Source organism: Martes martes (assembly GCF_963455335.1).
Source record: "Martes martes genome assembly, chromosome: 11".
Classification (NCBI taxonomy): Eukaryota; Metazoa; Chordata; class Mammalia; order Carnivora; family Mustelidae; genus Martes; species Martes martes.
The window spans coordinates 46,307,499-46,333,311 of record NC_137899.1 but is presented as its reverse complement, the minus strand read 5'-3'; the positions used below and the strand labels follow the sequence as shown (position 1 = coordinate 46,333,311).

The 25,813-nt window shown below is 34.2% G+C and overlaps 1 protein-coding gene and 1 pseudogene across 5 annotated transcripts in view; both read right to left on the bottom strand.

Moving 5' to 3' along the window:
* Window positions 1–25,813, bottom strand: part of LOC308351990 (large ribosomal subunit protein uL4-like) — a 536,185-nt pseudogene that overhangs the window by 131,265 nt on the left and 379,107 nt on the right. The window lies entirely within an intron of this gene.
* The window catches only part of PHF14 (PHD finger protein 14), a 219,758-nt gene continuing 198,116 nt past the window's right edge, over window positions 4,172–25,813 (bottom strand). For 2 of the 4 annotated variants that reach the window (XM_080817985.1, XM_080817986.1), the window contains one exon: window positions 4,172–4,378. In XM_080817985.1, coding sequence (XP_080674111.1) covers window positions 4,304–4,378 — 75 coding nt within the window. In that variant the 3' untranslated portion in view covers window positions 4,172–4,303. The remainder of the gene's footprint in view (window positions 4,379–25,813) is intronic. The other 2 variants (XM_080817983.1, XM_080817984.1) reach the window with 1 other exon arrangement.

Sequence of the window (25,813 nt, the reverse complement as noted above, 5' to 3'; positions counted from 1 at the left end):
ATAGTATACTTTAGTTATCCAAATCTATTTAAATTTATTGTCATTCCAGCATTTAATCAGAATAAAATTAATGAGATACTTTATCCTTCTTTCATACTAAGTTACCAAAATCTCGCTTGTATTCTTACAGCACAACTTCATTCAGACTAGTCATATTCCAAGTGCTTAATAGTCAGATGTGGCTATTAGTTGCTGTATTGGGTAACATTAATCATAAATATTTTAGTGGGTATACAGTGGTAATTGTGGTTTTAATTTACATTTTCCTGGTAACTAAATAATGTTGAGTATGTTTTCATATGCTTCTTGGTCATTTGTATATCTTCTTTTGTACAATATCTGTTCCAATGTCCAGCAGTACATGGGATATGCAAATTGTGGCATACTCACACAATGAAAAAGTGCTCAGCAATAACAATGGAAAAAATAACTACTGATTCATGCAATAACCTGGATGATTCTCAAATATTATGCTGAGTGAACACAGCCAGACACGGAAGACTACACCTGATACTGCTTGCACGGAACTTTAGAACAGGCCGACTAATCAAGAAAGCAAGCAGATCGGCGGTTATGATAGGGGTGCGTGAGTGATTGCAGAACTGCGTGAGAAAACTTTGTAGAGTGATGGGAATGCTTTGTTTCTTGGAGTGGTGATTACGTAGATATGTATATTTGCCAAAATTTATTGAACTGTACGCCTAAAATGGGTACTGGATACTGTATGTAAACTATACTCCAATACAGTTGATTTGTAAGGAGTAAAAGCAATACGTGTTAGTCATACCTGCTATGTACTTTGCAGGTGCAGTGCAAAGTAAAACTGTGGAGTCCCTTCTTTAAAAAGTATTAAGAATTTCAAGACAGGGACAGCAGAGGGAGTTTAGTCTGTTAATCGAATTCCTGGTACTAGATGGTGCACGGCAAATAGAAGCTTCCAGTAAAGTTCTGTTGAATGAATTTAAGATCTCATGCTCAGCAATTTCTATTTGAGAACAGCCTAACACCTTTTCCTACTTCTGCTGTTTATTTCATAGACCTGAGGAAAGAGTAGAATTCTGAATACAATTAAAAAAAAAATGCTGGTCATAAGTATGCTAGAGAAAAATACTGAGCAAAGTTGGTTTATTTTTAAATTTTCTAAAGATGTGAAGAAATATAGCACAACCATTAACTTGAAGAGAGAACAATTTGGCTGAGTGGGTGAGACCATACAGGCTCATAAAGTACAAAGGAATCTCGTCCTTTCAGTATTCTGTATTGTTAGTCCCAGGCTGACTTATAGTGGCCATGTTACTCCTAATCTGGGTCAAGAAACAAGCAATGGGTATATAGAGATAAAACAGTCACATATAATTGTGCAGTGGCTTGTCTTCTTTAGAAATCAGTTTTAGATCATGTTCCAATTATTAACATTTCTAGTATTTTGTTCCATCATAACTCAGTGTACAAAAGATAAAGCAGAAATTTCATGCTTTGGAGCAGGTGGCAGAGTGGTTATAAGTACATATAATCCATACTGTCATAGACATTTCATTGGGAGTTTGCTCTAGTGCTTTTTAACTGCTAGAATAGTTATTAACAGAGGCACTTGGACTTAAATCACGTGTTATGGTTTGAATGTGTCCCCTCCAACCCCCCATGTTCATATGCTGAAGTTCTAGCCCTCCAGTATGGCTGGATTTGGAGTATGGAAGTAATTAAATGAAGTTAAATGAGATCGTAAATTGGAATCCTGATGATTAGGATTAGTGTCTTTATAAGAGACCAAAGAGCCTGTCTGTTCTCTTGCCTCATGCATGTACCAAGAAAAGCCCCTGTGAGGACACAGTGAGGCCACCATCTGCAAGCCAGGAAGAGTCCTCATCAGAAACTAAAACCTGGGACTTGCAGACTCCAGAACTATGAAAAGAGAGATTTCTCTTAAGCCACCCAGCTTGGGGTATTTTGTTATGGCAGCCTGAGCTAATACAACATGTAATATTCTATAAAATAATAAAAAATATAAAATATGTACAATCTGATTCAAATAAAGTGACCAATTTAATCAGTTACATGTGGGCAGCCCTGTAGGGTGATAGAAGGATTTATATGTATGTATGGGTGGCATGAATTTATGGACCCTAAAAATTTGAGAAATTCATATGGCAAATTATCCCTAAAGGGAATTTATAGTGATTCTACTTCATCACTTACTGTCCTAAACCAAGGGATATTTTAAAAAATTTTTTAAAAAGGAAAACTGGGTTTTAAATGATTAAAGGTATCCCTTAAATATAAATATCTAAAATGCCTGTCCGGTGGCTGAGTGTCACTGTGCCTCTCGTACTATTCAACAACTTATTTTAGGAATGAAAGTATTAAGAGATGAGATGGTAGTGCACGAACAATTGAATAAACAGTTCACTGAAAAAAATGGCCCAAAAAAGTGATTTTGTTATACTTGTTTCATTGTAACTCCGTGCAAAAAAGATAAAGCAGGATTCTCCAGTTTTGGAGCAGGTGGAATGGTAGTTAAACCTGTTTCACTTATTTCACTTAAGCTGAAGTCTTCAAAATAAATTAAGCATGGCTGAGTAGTTAGGGAAGAGAAGTAACTAAAGGAGAAGGAGCAAGTGACGATGAGGGGCTAACAAGCAAGACAGTACATTTTGGGGGAAGATGGTGGATTGAAAGAAGTATGGTGGTAATAGGTATTTCCACAGTAATTAAATGCGACATTCTGAGGTGAGACCACTTGGGTTTGAAGTCTTTATGCCAGTTACAAGCTACATAACCTTAATTAGCTTACTTCCCTTCTAAACCTTAGAATGATTGTTGGAAAATGGGAAAAGTAATAGTAAGCATCTTCTATGCCAACAGGGATGATTAGTGGCATAATGTAGAGTAAGCATTTAGCACAGTACCTGCAACATAATAAACATAATAAATGCTACCTATGGTATGAATCATATATTCTTTCCAAAAGTGACACTACTAAGGTAATTCTATTTGTGTGAATTTGGGTACTCTAACTCAAAAATAGAAAAAAATGGGGAAAATGTCATTTTTATATTGGCTTATTGCCAAAACCCTCTTTAGACTCTAACCTGCCTTTCTCAGGCATTTGCCTTGAACTCTTTGTTCCAAAATTTATCCAAGGAGTCCAATATGTGCGATATAGCTATTTTCCTGATATCTGCAATTAAACCTTATTTGAGGCTATGTATCAATGAATTTTCTATCTTGCCTACTTGTAGTTTTTCCCATTTTGGTTTACTGTATCATAACTGTCAGCATGTCCCACTGTCACACCTTTATTGAGCTTGTCAGATCCATGTGATAAAACTATAGCTTCAGGGCAAGTACAGATTTCATTCTCACAGGGAAGAAGTTGTATGCTGACATTCTCTTATAAGCCCTCCAAAGTTCCTCTTCTCATTTTAAGAAACTCTGCCTTAAACAATCCAACAAAGACATCTGCCAAAAACATTTGGCTCTGCAAAGAGCAAGTCATTTCGTTGCTCCTGCTGTAGTTGGCAAATAATAGCTAAAGAATTAGAATCAGCAAAAGTAAAATGTCTTGTTATGAGAACTCTCTCCGATAGAGATAGGTATCAAAAGAATTTTAGAAAAGTCCTAAGCCAAAGAAATATAGCTGGGAACTGTTCTTAAAATGTCCAGGAAAGGTGTGTAGGGCACAATAAATAGCAGGCCCTTAGTTGGTATTTTATGAATTAAATATCATGGTACTACTATGCTGCAGAGAATGTTAAATTATTTCTTTTTAGCACTTTCCTGCAATCCTGGGGTAGTATGTCATACACATGTTGATGAGATCACAAAATGGTATTTCATCTTGTGGCACCATCTGATTTTAAGTGTTTTCACATGCAAGTGTTCCCTGTTCATTTTTGAACAGTGTTGGTTTTTCTTGATATTAATAGTTGGAATTTTATTTAAAGGCCCCTGAAGAAGACAATAGAGATTATTAAGGGGAAAAATGATTGTCAAATATTTGTTGCTTAGGTCATCCAGATGTATACTTACAAATTACATGTCATAGATAAGAGAAATTCTGTTTCTTCTCAGATTTTAGTTCAGAATTAAAAATATATATATATATATTTTAAAGGTCTTTTATGTAAAAGTTTAAATTGCTTTAGAAAACATACAAATTCCAAATGCAAGGTCCTATTTCATTTTCAACGACTTTATTGAGAACATTTTGCAAATTAGATTTTACAATTTAGCATTTTACAATTAGAAATTTTATCTGCTACTACGTAAGTTGCAAACTTTTCAAAACACTACAGAAAATCCTTTATTTCTTTGGATTTTTCTGTTCCATGCTGAGCTCCTGAGATATATTTTTTCTTTCAGCTTCATTTTCATCTTCCTGTGAAATAAATTTTAAAAAACATTAAAACATAAACTTTCGGGCATTTTATCAGCTATACTTAATACATTTTAATTCTGTTCCCTGAAGAATTAACTATTGTGATTCTGGTAATCCGGAAAAAAGGCTAGAAACAAAATGATAAAATTATGTAACATTTAAATATTTACAGTGGGTGTTCTTTTACACTACACACTGACTAAAATTTTCTGTATGTTTTTAAAAACAACTTATTAATGACCTAAAAATTACTTTTGAAAACACCTGCCCATAAAAAGTGTTCCTTTTAGGAGGTGAATCGGGTATTTTTACTTCACTGCTTGATAAAAATAAATTTAACTTCTGAGACACTTTATGTGCTCCAGCATGGCATTTTTGTCTCATCTAGCATACTTTCTTGACAGGTCTGCCAATTTTCCAATTACTTGTACCACCATATGTTATCTGAAGATCAGTCAGCTCTAAAATAGGAAACATGGTCATGTCAGGCTATCGAATGCTTACAATCTTCTACAGTTTCGATTCTAAGTGGTGGCTTCATAATTCACAGCAGGTTTCTGTGGAACATGGTGAATAAATGAAGTGACTTCATGTCGTCGGTCTCCACAGGAATGAAGTGCATCCTGTGTTCAATATTAAATGGTGACCTCCAAAGTATAAATAATGAAGAGTCTGGAAAAATATTTCATCTTACACTTTGTAACCCATTTCATCATCTATGTTCCTTCAATAATACCAAATCTAAAGCAGTCTTGCTTTCCTAATATTTCTAGTATTTGTTAAGTAAGATCTTTTATTTTTATTAATTGAAGTTAAGAAGCATTGCCTCTTCTATTGAATTAAAGCATGAGTAGCAATTTTTAAAAAAAATTTTTATTTTTTAAGATTTTATTTATTTATTTGACAGAAAAAGATCACAAGTAGACAGAGAGGCAAAGAGAGAGAGAGAGAGGGAAGCAGGCTCCCTGCTGAGCAGAGAGCCCGATGCGGGACTCGATCCCAGGAACCTGAGATCATGACCTGAGCCGAAGGCAGCAGCTTAACCCACTGAGCCACCCAGGCGCCCCTGAGTAGCAATTTCTTAAGTATCTCTAGACAACAATAATATCAGTATCACCAAATACATCACCTTCTATTTCTGAATCATATAAAACCCAATTCAACTCAATTAAGTAGTTGTTGAGCTCTATTTAGTAAATTAACTTTATTAAGTAAATGCAAATCGAGACATATATGTTTGTTTCCCATGAAAAACCACATCCTTGCCTCTGAACATTACAGTGGAGAAAGCTTCCTTTATATACTTTGTCTCTCTCAAAACTCACCAGCATCTGTGATTTAGAGTCTGTCAACACCAGTGGAGAAATCACCAATACTATCATCCAACTTGGACCATTTATGGATATATGGCGTAGAAGAGATGGGGTTTTGAATATTATTTTGGCAATGTGATTTTAATATATTTTTAACTAATAGCCACTGTATGTTGTTTAACTTTTTTTCCAATTTATCTCTATTGAACAGAGATACTATATTCAATTGACTCTTGAACAAGTAGTTTTCACTTTTGACAAGAGTTTCCAGAGATTATATTTTGATTAGATCCTAATAAAAAGCAAATCTTGCTCTATAGTTCCACTGTCTTCTTCAGGTGAGACACTGACAGGAAGTGTTAAATCAGCAGGTAAGGGTGACAAGAAATTTTTTGATAGGTAGCACTGAATTTAGCTATATGTTCCTCAAGGCAGGGCTTTCTTTTTTTTAGATTATACTCTTATTGTCAACAATGCACATTTAATATATAGTTGGAGTACAATGAATGTTTTCTGAATTATGTGAAACAGTGGAATAAAAAATAAAAGAGAAGTCTGCCTAAACTAATGTAACTTAGAAAAGCGTATTATTCTTCCTTATCCAAAAGTCACACTTCTAAAAATCTTAAACTTAACCAGGGCAATACCAAAAACAAAAATTAGCAAAAACGTTTGAAGCAACATTAGCCAAAAGAGCCATTATCCAGCTCATATCCTTTTTTTTTTTTTTAAGCTCATATCCTTTAATTTGAAGGACAGGATTGGAACCTTTATTTTGTGGACAGTCTAAGTTCCCACACTGATATGACATACTGGTTTAATGAGCTTGGTTATCTCAACTTCCCTAGTAGCCTTCAGTAGTGCTCTAAGTCAAAATGGGAATGTAAAGGCTTAATAATAACCCTGAGGACTAGGAAGTATCTATAAACTTTACTTTCATATTTGACTAAAATTCTTGTAATGCTAGTCTTCTTGCTGAATTTTTCTTAGTAATAAAGTATATACAGTTGACTCTAAAAAACACAGGTTTGAACTATGCAGGTCCACTTATACACAGATTTTTTTCAATAAGTACAGTATAGTACTATAAATGTATTTTCTCAACATCTCTTCTCTAGCTTGTAAGAATATAGTATATTATACATGTAACAAAATAGATATTAATCAACTCTTTATGTTATCACTAAGGGTTCTGGTCAATGGTAGGTCATGTTAGTTAAATTTTGGGTGAGTCAGAAGTCCCATGCAGGTAGGTTGTTACCACCCTGAACCCCACTGCATTATTCAAGGGTCAACTGTAGTTTATAAATGTGTGTCTCTTCTAACATTGCCTCCTGTTCAGGACAGGTGAAGAACTGTTCCACATTTTTCTTTATGCTGAGGACATCTTACAATATCTTGCCTTTCTATGCTTTTAAACCATTTCCATAGGTAACAAGATCCAATCTCTTTTTTCCATTGTACAAGGATAACTGTGATTTAGATGAAGAAAAGGATTATGAAGGGGAAGAAAAGGCATTTAACCCTAGCTGCTAGAGTATAACACACTATAACTGCCATAGTAGAATATCATCAGAATAATGAAAATAACAGTAACAGATTTTATCATTATAAATAAAAACATTAGCATTAGCCACAGTAAAGGTCCAGAAAGGATTTTAGAGATTGCTTTGCTGTTTTTTGGAGTTTGTTGTTGTTTTTTGGAAGTGCTCATTTGTGTTTCTAACATTACAGGTCAATTTGTATAGGAACTTTATAAGCAATTAAGATTAATAAAATCATTAAAATAGCTCAGGCAGCAAATGAAATATCATTGACAAATGACTGCATAATGAATGAAGCTGCAAAGAAAGGAAGATTTTGTCCAAGTATTTCTTCACTACTAGATATTAAGGGCAGGCGAAATTTTCTTCTAAGTGGCAGGTTTTTGTTACTCTTTGCTGAGATAAGACATCTGTTTGTTTCCCAGTGAAAGAAACCCTTGCTACACGGATCATTTTCTTAGTGACAGTCCTGACAATTTTGACATTTGTTTCATGAAGTGTTCTGAAGCAGCCAGCAAGAAAATATACCCTTTGGGGCCACTGGAAAGTGTAGTCAGGTTTACCTCTTAACTTTGAAGCTTGTTAATTCATACTCCAGAAAACATGTTTGTAACAGTCTTGCAGACCAGCTAGTTACATGTGGAATTTCAAGAATACCCATTCACATAACAACAACTACTCATAATGCCAAATAATTAAGGGGGTTCTTTAGCCTTCTTGCTCTTTTGACACTGACTGCATTGTTGTAGTAAGGAGAATGATCATTTCTAGGCATATATAGACTGTATTTATATATAGACATATATTATTTACATAGAGATATATTATGGTCTAATGCTCCAGGTGGCAATGTAAGACTGAAAGTTATTCTAACAGAGAAATCAGTAAAATCACTGCCATTCTTATTTGAACGAAATCCCTCTTATCACTGAATAAAACTTGCAAGATTTTGTTTAAATGCTATTCAAGCTTCCACCTTCAATTGAAACAGAGGTGCCCTTGACTTTCCTTATTTACAAAATTACCTTGGTCTTCATAATAGTTCAAAGAATTGATGCCAGTTAATCAAACCTATCCATCCTGTTTTCCCTTTCTCTTAGGAGATAACTAACTCCAAATAAATGGCAATTATTTTAGCAGCTGGAATTTCTCCTGCTTAGGTGATATTTGGACTCAAATTAGAGTACGGATGACTCTGTCTTCACCCTAGAGACAGCCGAACTGTAAATACTCTTAAAGTAGTGTTATACAAGGGGACAACTTTCCCCATTGATTCTTTATCTTTAGAGAGACTGTATGAGTACCTTTATAGTGTAGAGACCTGTCAGACAGCACCATACCCCAAGTGATCAAGGTTAACATCACCAGTGAAACATATTAACACTAAACTTTTGCTATGATATACTAAAAAGGACACAACTCTGGTCTATGGTGTCTTTCCTAAAAATGCATAACTTCAGTCTAATCATGAAAAAATATCAGATAAACACTATAAAATAATCGAACAGTACTTTTCAAAACTGGCAAGTTCGTGAAAGAAAATACAAAGATTTTACAATCGCAGATGGGAGAAGACTAAGGGAACATGACGACTAAAGACAGTGCTGGGATTCTGCACCATAAAAGATATTAGTGGGAAAACTGGCAAAATTAAATACAGTCTATGCAGTAGTAAATAGTACTGTCTTGATGTTAATTTCCTGGTTTCAGTAATTTACTGTGGTTATAGCAATTGGTAACACTACAACAAGCTGGATTCAGGGAAAATGGCAATTATCTGTGTGATTTCTGCAACTTTTCTCTAAGTCTAAAGTTATTTGAAAATAAGATTTGAAAACTGCAACTTAATGAAGGTTTTCTAAATCAAAAGCAAGTATCATGTTTGTGCAAAGGTTTTATGTGGAAAAAAATTCAAGGCACTTACAGCTGTCTACACTGAAAATACACAGCTCACGTTTGCTTTTCATTATTCTACTTAAGATTCCTTTTGTAAGTATCTCTAATGTTCAAAATGGTGATGTTTTTAATTTTTATTCCCTTGTTTGTGCTTTCACGTGTTTTCCTTTTCCACTCTGAGCCTGGATTACTTTTATAAACAGAGAACATAAGCTTTCTTTTAATAAATCCCTTTATAACCTGGCCATTTGAACTATTTCCAGAAATAAGTAAGCATAATGGAGGTCACTGTTTACAAAGAGAATGGTTTCCGTTGTTTTTACTTAACTGAATTTCATAGCAGATAAATATGTGGTAGTACAACAGTAAAATGAAGCGAGAAGGTGCAGCTAAGCACCAACTTAACGTATTTCTATTTTCATATGTAATCTTTAGATTTTAAATATTCCTTTGGCCAATCAAAGAATTATTGTAATTAGATTCAAATTAATAACCAAAATTATCTGTATGCTTGAACAATGGTCCTTTTAAAATGTTAGTGTGTGTGTAGATAGATACATATACCTCTGGCAAAAAAATACGTACACCTCACCTGTTATTAGTTATAGAGTAAGTGTCAAAAGCAATAAATACTGTTTCAATCTGTGGTCAAAAACTGCTTTCTTTTATTCACTTAAAGCGTATTCCAGATAGAATTCTCAACAGCACTTAAGATTGTGCTTTTAATACAGAAAATATGCCAGTGCTGCACAATGAGGAAAAAATTCATCTTAATAACTGGAAAATACTGATGCTAATGAAAATGTTTTAGGCAAAATGGGCACGCTGCATGCTTCAGACTAAAATTAATTAGAGTTTTTAATGTTTTACAATTCTACCATAATTCTTTAAATGGTGCATTTACTTCATAGCAATAAACACTTGGATCATTAAGTAAAGTGCAAGATGTGTGTGATGTGCTACATTTAACAACCTTTGGCTTTTTTTTCTGTACTTCTGCATTCAGTTTTCCAATGCATTGAATAAGCAACTGAAGGCCACAATTAAATTTCCTGACTTTGCATATTTGAGATTCTTATTTCATTTAATACAAAAGCAATTAATCTACCATTTTACAACTGAATTCCAACTTTAGTGGGCCATGATACATACTGAAATGAACTTACAAGAAATGCTTAATTAAATATACTGTAAAAAGCATACGACAGGTTTTTTTCTTATGACAGAAGTTGCATATTTAATTAGAAATTCTAGGCTATGTTATAAAATTAACTTGGGAGGTTCTTAGTAAACCTAGCTCAAACACTTAAGTTATTACACAGAATAGAGTTATTTTGTAAATTTCTGCCTTTTCTCTGTACTTAGAGATTCAAACAAGAAATCATAAAGGAAATTTCCCTTTATTTAATATTATAAAATCATATCCTTTATTTTAATAGCAAGTAAGATAGATAAAAAGGCAGTCATGAATATCTAATTTCATGTATAAGAATATATGCACAGTTCTATTTCATTTGCTGGGCCCTTATCTGCAATTCATGATTTTGGAGATTTAGTGGGGTAGGTTTGCTTTTCTAAGTCTTTAGTTCCTCTTGTCACTTTTTACTTGGTGGTTGCTTTTGGCAGCATGGAAATGGGAAAGTTAAAAAAATAAAACATAGGATTTTCCATATATAATCTGGGAATCTTTCTGGGAAGAAAGGCCCTATGGTCTGGTACTGCCATCTAGAGAAGGGTATATTTATTGTAAAGGAAATGAAGATCAGTGAGTGGAAGTTGAGAGTCAGGCAAAATAAGTAGGATAAAAGAAAGGAAATGAAATGAGTGACGAAGGGTAGACTCTTAATTCTGTAAGCTTGTATCCTTGTATCTTCCCATAAACATTAGAAAAAAGTACAACTTCCATAAATTGAATGTTTGGGTATTTCAGATATGTTTAAGAGATGAACCTTCTAGTGCTAAGAATACCACTAGTCTCTACATGTGGAACTTACGGTCTTGAAGATTAAAAAAAAAAAAAATTCCTTCTCTAGTAGAAGTCTAATATTTGGAAAATTAATGCTCAATTCTACATTAGAAGCCCCTACCTTGATAACTCACTGTCATTTATGACATTTTTATTGATTGATTGATTGATTGATAGACTTATTTATTTTGAAAGAGAGACTGCGCACATGTGTGAACAGGGAGAGGGGTAGAAGGAGAAAGAGATTCTGAAGCAGACTCCCCGCTGAGCATGGAGCCTGACATGGGACTTGATCTCAGGACCCTGAGATCATGACCCAGGCAGAAATCAATCAACTGAGTCACCAGGTGTTGCATTTTTGCTTTAAAAGATATTACTTGGTTAGAAGAATTCAGGTTGATAAATTGGTATGTAGTCAGCAGTGATTATAGAAGAAGATGAAAACAAAACAAAAACACCTCAAATTCTATAATAGGCCAACATAAATATATTTTAAGTGAGGACAGCACAAGCCCTCCGTATGTATTTTTCCATGTTTTTCCATGTAGTATGTTGTTTGCTTGTATTTACTATTTTAATTGAAACACAGTTGACATAGTATATTAGTTTCGGGTGTACAACACAATATTTGATAATTATATACATTACCCAGTGCTCACCACAGTTAGTTACCATCTGTTACCATACAAAGTTATTAAAATATTGACTATATTCCCTATTTTGTAATTTTCATCCCCATGACTTATTTTATAACTGAAACTTTGTACCTCCTTGTCCCGTTCACCTATTTTGTCATTCCCCCTCCCTCTGGCAGTTACCAGTTTGTTCTGTTTAGGAGTCTGTTTCTGATTTTTTGTGTGTATTCATCTGTTATTTTTTAGTTTCCACACAGAAGTAAAATCATATGGCATTTTTATTCCATTTTTATTTTTCAGTGTTCCAAAATTCATTGTTTATGCACCACACCCAGGGGTCCATGCAATATGTGCCCTCCATAATACCCACCACCAGGCTCACCCATCCCCCCAACCCCCTCCCCTCTAAAACCCTCAGTTTGTTTCTCAGAGTCCACAGTCTCTTTCACTGTCTGACTTAACTCAGCATAATACCTTCTGGTCTATCCATGTTATTACAAGAGACAAACTTCATTCCTTTGTTATGGCTGGGTAATATTCCACTGTGTATATATACCGCCACTTATCTATCCATTCAGCTATCCAGGGACACTAAGGATGCTTCCATATCTTGGCTATTGTAAATAATGCTTCAATAAACATAGGGGTACATGTATCTTTTTGAATGACTGTTGTTCTTTTCTTTGGGTAAATACCTGGAAGTAGAATTATTGTGTTGTATAGTTTTTCTATTTTTAACTTTCATAGGAAACCCCATGTTCTTTTCCATAGTGGCTGCACCAATGTACATTTCCACCTGTAGTATACAGGGTTCCTTCTCCCCCCAGTCTTGCCAACTCTTGTTATTTTTTGTCTTTTTGATAGTAAGTGTTATCTCTTTATGGTTTTGATTGGCATTTCCCTGATGATCAGTGATGTTGAGTATCTCTTCGCCATCTGTATATCTTCTTCGGTAAAATGGCTATTCAGGTCCATTTCTTAATCGGATTTTTTGTTTTTAGTAGTGAATATATATATGTGTGTGTGTGTATATATATACATGTATACAATGTGTGTGTGTATATATATGTGTGTGTGTGTGTGTATATAACATATATATAACCCCTTATCATTTGCAAAGATCTTCTCCCACTCATTAGTAGGTTGTCTTTGTTGATTGTTTCCTTTGCTGTGCAAAATATTTTTATTTTGATGCAGTCCCAATAGTTTTTCTTTTTGTAGCTATGGCTTATGTCTGAGAAATTACTGCCTGTGCTCTCTTCTACAATTTTTATGGTTTCAGATTCCACATTTAGGTCTTTAATCCATTTTGAGTTTATTCTTTTATATAAGGAAGTGGCCCAGTTTCATTCTTTTTCCATGTAGCTGTTCAGTCTTCTAATACCATTCATTGAAGAGACTGTTTTTCCCATTGCATATACTTGCTTCCTTTGTTGAAGACTGACCATATAATCATGGTTTATTTCTGGGTTCCCTATTCTGTTCCATTGATCTAGGTATCTATTTCTAGGCTAGTAACATACTGTTTTGATTATTATAGCTTTGTAGTATAGTTTGAAATGTGGGACTGTGATACCTCCACCATTGTTCTTTCTTAAGATTGCTTTGGCTACTTTTTTTTTTTTAAAGATTTTGTTTTTGAGAGAGAGAGAGGGGGAGAGAGAGAGAGCAGGAGTGGAGAGGGAGGGGCAGAGAGAGAAGCAGGCTCCCTGCTCAGTGGGGAGCCCAGTGTGGGATTCATTCCCAGGACCCCGGGATTATGATCTGAGCTGAAGGCAGATGCTTAACTGACTAAGCCACCAGGCGTCCCTGCTTTGGCTACTTGAAACCTTTTGTGGTCTCATACAGATATTTAGGATTATTTGTTCTACTTCTGTGAAAAATACCATTGGTATTTTTAGACAGATTGAATCTGTAGATCACTTTGGGTAGGATGGATATTTTAACATTATTAATTCTTCCAACTGATGACCATGGTATACCTTTCCATATATTTGTGTCATCTTCAATTTCTTTCATCAATATGTTATAGTTTTCAAAGTGCAGGTCTTTTACCTTTTTGGGGTTTTTTTTGGGTTGAATTTATTTCTAGGTATTTTATTGTTTGATTGCAATTATAAATGGGATTTTTTTTAACTCTCTGCTAATTTGTTATTAGTTTATGAAAATACAACAGATTTCTGTATATTGGTTTTATATTCTGCAGATTTACTGAATTCATTTATTAGTTATAACACTTTTTTTGGTGGAGTCTTTAGGGTTTTCTATATATAATATCAGGTCATCTGCAAATGTGAGTGCCTTTAATTGGATGGCTTTTCTTTCTTTTTCTCATCATATAGCTACAGCTAGGATTTCCAGTATATGCTGAATAAAAGTACTAAGAGTAGACATCCTTGTCTTGTTCCTGATGTTAGAGGAAAAGCTTTCAGCTTTTCACCATTGAGTATGACAGTGGCTGTGGATCTGTCATATAGAGCCTTTATTGTGTTGAGGTATGTTCCCATTATCCCTACTTTGTTGAGGTGTTATCATGAATGGATGTTAAATTTTGTTAAATACTTTTTCGTGCATCTATTGAGATAATCATATGATTTTTATGCTTAATTTTGTTAACGTGGGATATAATGTTGATTGATTGAACCATTCCTGCATTCCTAAAGTGAATCCCATTTGATAGTGGTAAATGATCATTTTAGTTTATTTTTGAATCTATGTACATCAGGGATATTGGTCTGTAATTTTCTTTTTTGTAGTGTCTTTGTCTGGTTTTAATCAATGTAATGCTGGCATCATAGAGTGAATCTGGACGCATTCCTTCCTCTTCTGATTTTTTTGAATAGTTTCAGAATAGGTATTAATTCTTCTTTAAATATTGGGTAGAATTCACCTGTAAAGCCATTTGGTCCTGCACTTTTGTTTGTTAGGAGTTTTTGATTACAGATTCAATTCTTTTACTAGTAATCAGTCTGTGCAGATATTCTCTTTTTTCCTGCTGTACTCTTGAAAGACTATGTTTGCAGGGATTTACCCATTTCTTCTAGTTTGTCCAATTCACTGGCATATAATTTTTCATGGTAGTCTTTTGTAAGCCTTTGTATTTCTATGGAGTTGGTTGCAACCTCTCTTTCATTTCTGATTTGAGTCCTCACTTTTCTTGATGAGTCTGGCTAAAGGTTTATCAATTTTTGTTATCTTTTCAAAGAATTAGCCCTTAGCGGGGCGCCTGGGTGGCTCAGTGGGTTAAAGCCTCTGCCTTCGGCTCAGGTCACGATCCCAGGGTCCTGGGATTGAGCCCTGCATCGGGCTCTCTGCTCAGCAGGGAACCTGCTTCCTCCTCTCTCTCTGCCTGCCTCTCTGCCTACTTGTGATCTTTGTCTGTCAAATAAATAAATAAAATCTTAAAAAAAAAAAAAAAGAATTAGCCCTTAGCTTCATTGATTTTTTTTCTATTGTTTTTAGACTCTCATTTATTTCTGCTCTAATCTTTAGTTCCTTCTACTAAGTTTGGGTTTATTTATTCTTTTTCTAGTTCTTTATGGTGTGAAGTTTAGTTTATTTAAGATTCTTCTCGTTTTTTAAGGTAGGCCTGTATCACTCAGCTTCCCACTAGGAACTGCTCTCACTGCATCCCAAAGATTTTAACCCATATGTTTCCTTTTTCATTTGTCTCCAGATTATTTTTAATTTCTTCATTGATCCATTAACTGTTTAGTGTTATTCTAGAGATCACTTAACCTATCCTCATTTTTAAAAATTCTTTTTTTCTTTTTGCTGTTTAAGCTTGATTGCTTTCTGCTACACTGTCCTCCAGATTGCTGATCCATTCTGTACCCTCTAATCAGCTGTTGATTCCCTCTAGTGTATTTTTCATTTCAGTATTATATTCTTCAGCTCTGTTGTTTAAAAAATATATATACATTTTCTTTCTCTGTGTTGACATTCTCACTGTGTTCATCCACTTTTCTCTCAAGTGTGGTGAGTGTCTTTATGACCATTACTTTAAACTATTTATCAGGCAGTTTACTTATCTCCATTTCTTTTAGCTCTTTTCTGTTCTTTCATTTGGAACATATTCCTCTGTCTCCTCATTTTGTCAGACTCTCTGAGTTTGTTTCTGTTTTTTAGGTAGGTCAGCTACACCTCCTGGTCTTGGACATAGTGGCCTTATATAGAAGGCATCCTGAGATGCCCTGTAGCATAGCTCCTTCTGGTCACTGAAGCCAGGTGCTTCTAGGGGTATCCCCTATATGGGCTGCACATGTCCTCCTGTTGTGGTTGGGGTGGGAATGGGTGTGCTGGTAGGTGGAACATGCTTGCAGCCCAGCTGTCAGCAATGACCAGCTGCGACTACTACGGGTACACTGGTAAGGAGGGCTTGCCCTGAGCATGGCTGGATGAGAAACCTGACTGAAGCCACTATGCATACACTGGTGAGCAGGGCTTGCCCTCAGCCTGCCTTTCTGCAGTGACCAGCTCTGACTATGTGGGTGCACTGGTGGGCTTGGCTTCACCATGCAGCTGGCTGAGAGAACCAGCTAAGCAACTCTAAGTGTGCTGCTCAGTGGGGATATCCTCCCCTGTCCCCAGGATAGGAGTTGCTCTGGACGAGTGCTAGTCCAGGACAGGGCTGCCTGCCAGGAGTGGCAAGACAATAGTTGCTCTGGGGGGGAATGCCAGTCCCATTAGGCTGCCTACTGGGTATGGTGAGGTGCAAGACATTGCGGAGGAGTACCTGTCTGGGTGGGTAGGGCAGGTCCACGGGAGGAATGCTGGGGTGGGATAAGTGGTGCTAGCAAGGTAGAAGTTGTCAGAACTGGCTCCCATAAGCCTCTGGCCAGCTAGGCTGCTGGGAAGTAAGTAGATGGTGCTCACCAACCATTCTGTTCCTGGAGAAAACTCCTGCAGATCCCTGCCTATTTGGTACCCTCTAAAATTAGTCAATAAATCTTCATACATAACCCAGGTGCTTTTCAAACTGCTACTTCTGTGCTGGGTCTTGAACTCAGTGATATGGCATGCTAACCTTTTAAGAACTGAGACTCAAGTTTCTTAATAGTCCTCTGGCTCTGCTGGAGTTAAGTACTGCTGATTTTTGAAGAAGACCTTATGAGAGCGTGCAGGTCCCCAGGAATGGGGGTGCATGATGAGGGGCTTGATCCCCTCAGTCTTCTGTGCCTATGATATTTCTATCACTTTTAGGTTGCCACACTGGTGGTTTTTAGGTTCTGACCATGTCTCTGTCTCTCCAGCACTCCTTAATGTGGCCTTCTCTTTATATCTTTAGCTGCAGAAGATCTATTCTGCCAGTCTTCAGGTTGTTTTCAGAGTGTGTTGCGTTACATGTCGTTATTTCCTTGGTGTATCCGTAGGGAGCTGAGGTTTCTCCTATTTTGCCATCTTTCTACCCTCCAGATAGTACATTCACAAATTCAATATATATTAAAGTTTACAGTATACCAAGATATATTTAAATAGATCCTTTAGAAAGTATTTTTATATAAACCATCTACTATTCACTAAATGTAACATCTCAAAAATCCCAAATGTGCTAATATTTAAAGACTTTACATAGAAATTTCTACTTTCTCCATAGTTACTCAAAGAGAAGAGACATTTTAAATTTATGCTATTTTATTTTTTACCCTAAATCTACATACACAGGTTTAAATTCCCAGGGGTTTAAAAAATTCTACCAAATTAAAATGAGATAAATAGTGTCTCAAAGTGTTTGAAATATGCAAAATATGAGATACAGTGATCGCCAAAGTATAGTAGTCAAGAGATTTCCAAGTTGGATTAAAAAAGAAAAATCAGTGATTGGCTCTTTAAAATTTTCAGAGATACATATATTGTTTACTGTGACCAGAAATGATTCAGCAAATAACAGAGTTTGTTATAACAGCTGGAAAATACTGATATGCAGCATATTTATTTATTCATTAACATAAGCAATAACCATGATACTGGAATTGGCCACTTGAAGAGTACCTTCTTTAACAGGGTATGACAGCATTTTCTTTATCTTTCACAATACAACAAGGAGTTCAATGCAACACAGATTTAAAAAGATACTTTATATTTTAAAAGAATTTTTTTTTTTTTGCTTAGTAAGGCCCTAAGGTTATTTTTTACCAAAACTAACTTCTATAACTGCCATTAGAAAAATCTCTGGCCATTTTAATTGAAACCATAATAAAAAGAGAAGGAGAAGGAAAGAGAGAAAAGACATTTTATATTTCCTTTGCTGAATTCTGATATTTTAAAAGAAAGGATAGTTTTAGTTCATATGTATCAAATCACTGTCAAAGAAACAAACAGAATTTACATAAATGGTAATGTTACAACCTTAATAATTACTTTTGAGCTATGTAGAAGACATTCAGAAAGTAAAAGGTGGCAAAAACTCCCTTAATGGAAATTATATTATTTACCTAATTTGCTGTTATTTACAACACTTGATTTCACTGAATGGAATTTATCAAAGTGAAAACTACAGTTTGTATTAAGATGAAAAAATAAGCTAACAGAGCATTTCACTAATTAAAATTCTTTTAATGTTACTGTTTCTGAGGCTAGATGATATAAATGTTTGAAACTGACAATTTTTAGAATAAGAAATAATTTCATACCTAAGTAATAAAATATCTAGATAGTAGACCTTTAGTTGGGGATTTATAAATTATCTCAATTTAAATTGTTTTCAGTATATAATGCCCTAGTTAAGCAGGAAGTTGTTGAAATACTTATTTCAAAAGCCACATCAAATTCAGATGGACTTGAGGCATTTGTAAACAACTATGATATGTATAAGACATCTCTTAACTCACTTCCAGTTCTCCTCAGGGTAATTGAGTCCCAGAATACTAAAGATGAAAAATTATCAGATCTTATCTAATCCCCTACTATATATATGAAAATACTTAGCACTAGATAGACAAATACATGAAACCAATTTCTTCAGTAGGTTTTCTAGTGGTTTTAAACAACTCCCCAAATTGTTTTCCAAACTCAAATGATTTAAAACTGCATTGTTAAAGAAAAACAGTAATTTACAGTGGAGAAACATGATAAACACTAACTTAATTTGAGTGAGCAAGGTTAACCTCACTAGTAATACATATTGACATCCTATTTTCTGTCAAAGGATGCACTGAGAAGGAACATCATCTCTGGTCTGTGGTAGCCTCAATCTAATCATGAGAAAAGACCAGACAAACCCAAATTGAAGGATATTCTACAAAATAAATGAATAATACTCTCCAAAAGTGTCAAGATTTTGAAAGGTAAGGAAAGAGTAATTTACACAAAATGAAGGATCCATGACAAAATGAAATAGGGGATTCTGGACCAGAAAAAGGGACATTAATGGCAAACCTGGTGAAATCCAAATAAATTATAATAGTTTTCAGTAAACTATTATAAAGGTTTGATAATTTTCCTATGTTCATTCAAGATGTTAACATAAGGAGAAGTTGAATACTGCATACTCTCCATACAATTTTTACAACTCTTAAAATCTACAGTTATCTCAACAAAAAAAGTAAAAACAGATAAGCAAATAAACAAAATCTTTGTTAGGATGATTTAGAAATAAGTGTACTTTGGTTTAAATAGTATAAAGTTTCTCACCAAAGTAGTATGCAAAGGTAATCAGAATTATACAAAAAGAGGCTTTGGGATTTCTGTGATAGGAACAGCTCATTATAGACTCTATACTATGAAGTAGTGCTTTTAGTAAAAAAGTGCTAGGAAAATCATACATTAATCCAGAATAGTGTTTTGCACATGAAGTTCATTGTCATGTTTTCCTGATTCATGCAGTTTAAAAATCATTAGAACAATATTCAACTGTAATATGGTAAAATATGACTTGTTTTTTATTACTTCATTTGCTAGTTTTTTGGATAGCAGATATTCTTACTAATATTGAAATGTTATTTCAATAACCTTTAATCTGGGTCTTCAAAAATTATGTCTGACTATTATCTAGAGAAAAAGAGGTACTCTTGCTTAACAAAAGAAATTTCTCCAAAGAAACATCGTTTGACCTGAGACTGACTTCATAGGGTACAAATGTCAAAACAAAGTAAAAATATTAGTAAATCAAAACCTAGAGATTGAACAATCAATCTATTTATTCATTTTTGGTAACCCAATGAATTACTTGATTGTACTGACTAAATAATCTTTACATTTTAGAAGAGTCTGGAATATATTTTGTCCATTGACTCATATTAAAATTATTTTTTTAAGATGATCTTAACTCAAAGTAAATTCTATTCCTAGAATCCTTCCTTTTATTCTCTCACAAAAATTTAACGAACAATGACTATGTGTTAGACACTAGGCAGGGTGTTGGAAATAACAAAGCTGAATGCTGTCTAGAGGAGTCCATGTTCCATTTTGGTAGAAAGGAGGCATATAATTACAATGTAATGAAGAAAGTACATCAGACATATAAATGTGAAGAGAAGAAAGCTGAACCATGATAATACATAAGAGAGTATTTTTTTAAATGAATAATATTCTACAGAGTTGGGCTATGTCATCAAAATAATAAACCTTCCCTTGTGCCCAAAGATTAGTATTGTGAATTGTTAAAACAAATACTTCTAAATGTAACTTACATTGTTTTTATATTAAGATAAATTCAAATTCAAGGACATCTTTCAGAAATAGACATGTTTAGGAAGGGAATTTTAAAAACTTTACTCCCAAGTGAACAGATTAAGTTGCCTCAAATATCTCTATCTCAAGTTGAATACTATTTTCCCCAGAGTGAACCCATTAATCTTCACAGTTTTATTGGAAATTAATACCTCATTAGATGTCCAAGTAACACATCTATGGCACATTAATTTTTTCATGGATTAAAATACTGATTTTGCTTCAAGAAAAATTTAAAATGCTATTTTAGAAAATTCCACACAAAAAATTGTCTAATGGTGGTATTTCATAATCAGTGTCAAAAATAACAGCCACATTTCCACAACTTGAATTTGAAGATTACTGCATAGCCACTATTTTGCCTTTTTAAGAAAAAGATTAAATGTTTTAAACTGTTACCATAATGAAAACCATGCAATGATACATTCAAAAAAAGCAGGCCTCTTGGCAAGTAACAAATCATTTAGAAACCTTGCCTAAAAATGCAGTCACTTATTTCATATTTTTCTATGACCAATTAATTATTCTGTAAGTTTAAAGTATTTCTCAGTATTCCATTATTTAGGCAATAGGACATTAGAAAAAATAATTCATACAATGACATTTTCAAATATTCTATTTGAAAAAAAGATACCTGGAGAGATATACAAGCCATCTATGTATCCCTCTCTGATTATTAACTATGTATCAAGTATTGTGCTAGGTGCTCAAAAAATATGATCTATTAGAAAGACATAATCCCTGCTTTATGGAGCTTGTAATCTGTGACTAAAACAATTGATCACTGGAGTAACTATATAATTGCAATTACGATATGTTCAATGAAAGAAAAGTATAGTGCCATGAAACTTTTAATAGAAGGATCTGAAAGTTTCTGGGAAGCTCCTCACCCTCCTGAAAATGACAAATATATTGAGATCTGAAGGATAAGAAGGAGTCGAATTAAGGAATCTGAAGGGATAAGCATTCCAGGTAAGGAAAAGAGTGAGAAGGTAAAATCAGCTGATGTCCAGTGGGAGAGAGGAAAAGAGTAGGAAATGACATGGAAAGGTACACAATAGTGGTTCTAGCATTTTCTGGTTCTAGCATTACACACTTTGCACAGATGGTTACTTTAGATGTACTTTTATATTTGTCCTTTTCTTCTATGCAACTGGGTAGCAGTGGATGTATAACTTGGACGTTGTGGTCAATAACTAGCAAACCCGGGTTCAAATCCTAACTTGGACGTGCGCACCATTCAAAGCTATGCAACTCTGAAAAAAAAACTGCTTACTCTTTTTGAACCTTGCTTCCCTCCTCTGAAATAACAGTAACTGTTACTGATGGCTACTGGTATCAAATAAAATAAAATGTGAGGAGACTAGCACAAATACTGGTCCACAGAAGGCATTCAATAAGCTTTATTCCTGCTTCCTTCTAAGGGTTGACTTTATGACAGAGTTTAATCATCAATGGCATACTGATATGCTGTTAAGTAGTGGGATCCTTTTCAAAAACAGTATTAGCTAAATTGCCATCATTATGATATTAAGTTGAACTCTGTTCCATTTGTGTGTCTTTAATTTTGATCTTGCAATTTCAATTGTTTGTATTACCAGACTCAAAACAATAGGAAATAAAAGAGTAAGTTAACTGGGTGAATGATGACTCTTAAAGGTAATCATTCAAAAATAGTAATAATTAAGGAAAGGCAAAATAAATAATTTTTCAAAATTACAATAGGCCTTTGAGTATCATTTTTGACCGAAGTTCCTCCCAGAATTACCTTATAGTCTGTGTGATGTTGTGATTACTGATGAATGTAAACTAATGCTTTTCTCCCTGAGTAAAGCAACAATCTTACTGTGTAGTACAACTGAAATGAAAATAATCTTGGGATCTAGATAGGTCTAATACATAAGAATAATGAATAATGATTTGTAGAGGTTAGACAAGCATAGTTCTTATTATTCTTTAACTGACTTAAACTTTTAGGCATATCATTTAAAAAAATAGGCCATAATTTTACAGATAAATTTTTCAATTTTTAGAAATAGGAATCTTGGAAGAGAAGCTAAAAGTAACTTAATTCACCTCTCTTAATAAATTTTTTCTTTTATATATGTATATACTCAAATATATACAGATATACAATAACGGACAATATTTTGTATTTGTGAGGCCTATATAAATATATGATAAATATAATTATTCCTTATTATAAACATGATATTAATTATTTGAACAAATAGTCCATGCCACAGGAATGAGTCCTCATTGCAAGGTAAATTCCATAGAAATAATCTGGTTAAATTTATTAGTTTTTTAAAAATGTGGTTGACTATCATGATAGATCCCACTGGATACATGAACTGATTTTAGATAAAATACATGGAGAAACCTACTCGGAACTTCTGTGAATGTATTCCTTACTAAACAAACAAAAAACAAAAAGAACAAAAACCCCACACACAAGGCAGAGATCACTTCCTTTGGCTTGCCTTTATGTATTCTTATGTGAGGACGTAATACCTAGAGCTCCTAAAACCATCTTGTGATCACTGAGAGATCAGCTTAATGCCAAATGTAAATACACTGATAATTCCAGAAGACAAAATATCTTCTTTAATTAGTCCTATAACTACCTAATCTTCTCAATTCTGAAATACAGGGTCTGAAACATTAAAAGTAGTTGGGTTTTCTATTACTTGCAGTTAAAGCATCCTTGCCAATACAACACTGGCATTGTTCTTAAATTTCTTCTCCTAGTTCTCTGAGTTTTCCTCATATCTTTTCTTTTAACTTCCTTTTATTGCGGTCTTTAGAATTCTGTTACCCTTTGATAATCTTATCCAGAGATGGCTCTGAAGAGCGTCAAATTCCACCTATTTTATGATGACTCTAATTTATATCTTCAGCACTGACATATATATTCCATGCTTTAAACTCATATACCCACTGCTATTTGATGCCTTCAGTGAACTTTTAATAGGTGGCTCAAACATTCAACATACAAAGTCAAATTCTTTATCTTTTAACTTTTTTTTTTTTTTTTTTGAGAGAGCGAGTGCGTGTCGGGGTACAGGAGGGGGAGGAGGATCAAAGGGAGAAGCAGAGGCAAAGAAAATCTTAAGCAGGCTCCACACCCAGCATGGAGCCTGACGTGTGGCTCAGTCTTACAACCTGAGATCATGACCTGAGCTGAAACCAAGAGTCAGACACTTGCTGTGTAAGTCAGCTGACTGAGCCACCCAGGCACCCCTTAAAGCCAAATCCTTAATTCCTCTTTCTCGACCACTATCAACCCTCCCACCCCCTGCAAAAGCTTTATACCTCTCTTGGTCAGTAATTCACCCAACTGCTCAAACCCAAACCTTAGGAGTCATTCCTTAATTTCACACACACGGCCAGCTCCTGCTGTCTCTCACCAAAGGGTATCTAAAGTCTGTCTAGTGTTATCCATCTCCACTGTTACCATCTTAGTCCAGGATATCATATTTCTTGCCTGAATTATTCCAACAGCCTCCTAATCAGACTTCTTCCTTCCACTTTATACTTGTAAAAACTATTCTCCATAAAGACAGTAATCTCTGTAACACACAGATGACATAACATCTCACCCTAAAATGAAGTTCTCCTTATAGCCCTGTATTTAGAGTAGAATCCAAACTCCAGCTGTGACCTATAAAGTCCTATATCATCTGGTTCCTCTCACCTTTCTAGCTTCATCTCCATACTTGTCCAACTTGTTTACCTGGCTCCAAACATGCTCGTCTTGCCTCTAGATGAGATTTGTCTTTCTAGACAAATGGTGGTGTTTCCTCTGCATCTTTGTATACTTAGTTTACTTCTGTCATACAGGTCTTAGTCAATGAGGAGTTCTCTAACTTTCTGCATGAAACTAGCTACTCCTTCAGCACTTGGATTATTCTCCATAACATTTATCACAGTGAAATGATCATTTACTTATTTATATATCATGTGTCTTCTTTCACTAGAGTCTAAGCTCCATGATAGTAGATTTTCTGTCTTATGGTATCCTCAGGAACTTGCACTATTCCTATTATACTCTGGCTTCTCAATGAATATTTCTTGACTATATGAGTAAATTCACTACTATAGAGATGGCATAGGAAACAAATAATACTTTTGACTTTTTGAGTATTTATTAAATACTAAGTACTTACATGCATTATATGTAATCTTCACAAATGACATGCAGGAATAAATATTATCATTCCCATTTCTCATTGAGAAAATTGAGGATTAGAGACGTTAAGGAACAGCTCTTGTTCACACACTTTAAAGTATGAGATCTAGGATTCAAACTCAGCTCTGACTCTAAAAATACTAAATATACTAAAGGGACAATATACTATATACTAAAGGGATATATCCAATTACTAAATATTTAATATATCTAATTACTAAATATACTAAAGGGACAATATACTATATACTAAAGGGATATATCCAATTAGTATATCCAATATACTAAAGGGACAATTAGAATTGCTCGTGATCAATACATTTTAAAAGCCTCCCATACCTTCCCAAAGTAAGTCAAGTTTTGCATAATGAATACTGACCACTAATTATTAAGTTAAGGTCCTAAAAGTCTATCTTGTAGAACTGACTGAAAAGCAACCTTTAAATTCAAAACAGTTTGACAATTCTGCTCCCTGAAGATAATTCATAGAAATCTTCATAGAAATCTTAATAAACATGCCAACTGGCTTTTCATTTTTTTCAAGCATTAGGATTTTTTCAATTAGGATTTTAATTTTCAATTAGGATCTTTTTTTGAATTAGGATTTGTTGTATTATATTTCTTAAATCTCATGAGGAAATAGAAATAGTTGACAAAAAAGGGTATTGGGAAGCTGTTGCAAGGATCAGTTTCTGAGCAACATACAGTTCTGCATTATCTTGGAATGACTGCTCTTAGATCTTAAAATAATTTATTTTTACTTATTATCAAGATCCATAACTTTCTCAATTCTTTAATAGCTACTAACCCAAAGGTTTACTTTCTAAGAAAATAAAAATAGCCTCTATTTGTAAGAAGAATCATAAGCCTCTACAGGTAGGTCAATGATGGACTCCTCTGGGCCCTTGGGAATGTTGAGATTTCAAACTCTAGGAAATCCTAGAATACTATTAAACTGAATATAAAATTCTGATATAGCTCAATAGTTAATGAAAAATAAAGTTATAAATTCAAAAATATAAAAATGACAAAATTAAAGTTAATGATCTCATAGCCACATCATGTGGCAGAAATACTGTTCAATCAGAAATGCATTAAACATTTAGGAAGTGCTAATTTTTAAATACAGATGTTCAGCAAATACCCAGGAAATTTAAATTCATAATTCTCCATTGCATTATGAAAGGGTTTTTAAAAAATGATTTTATTTTATTTATCT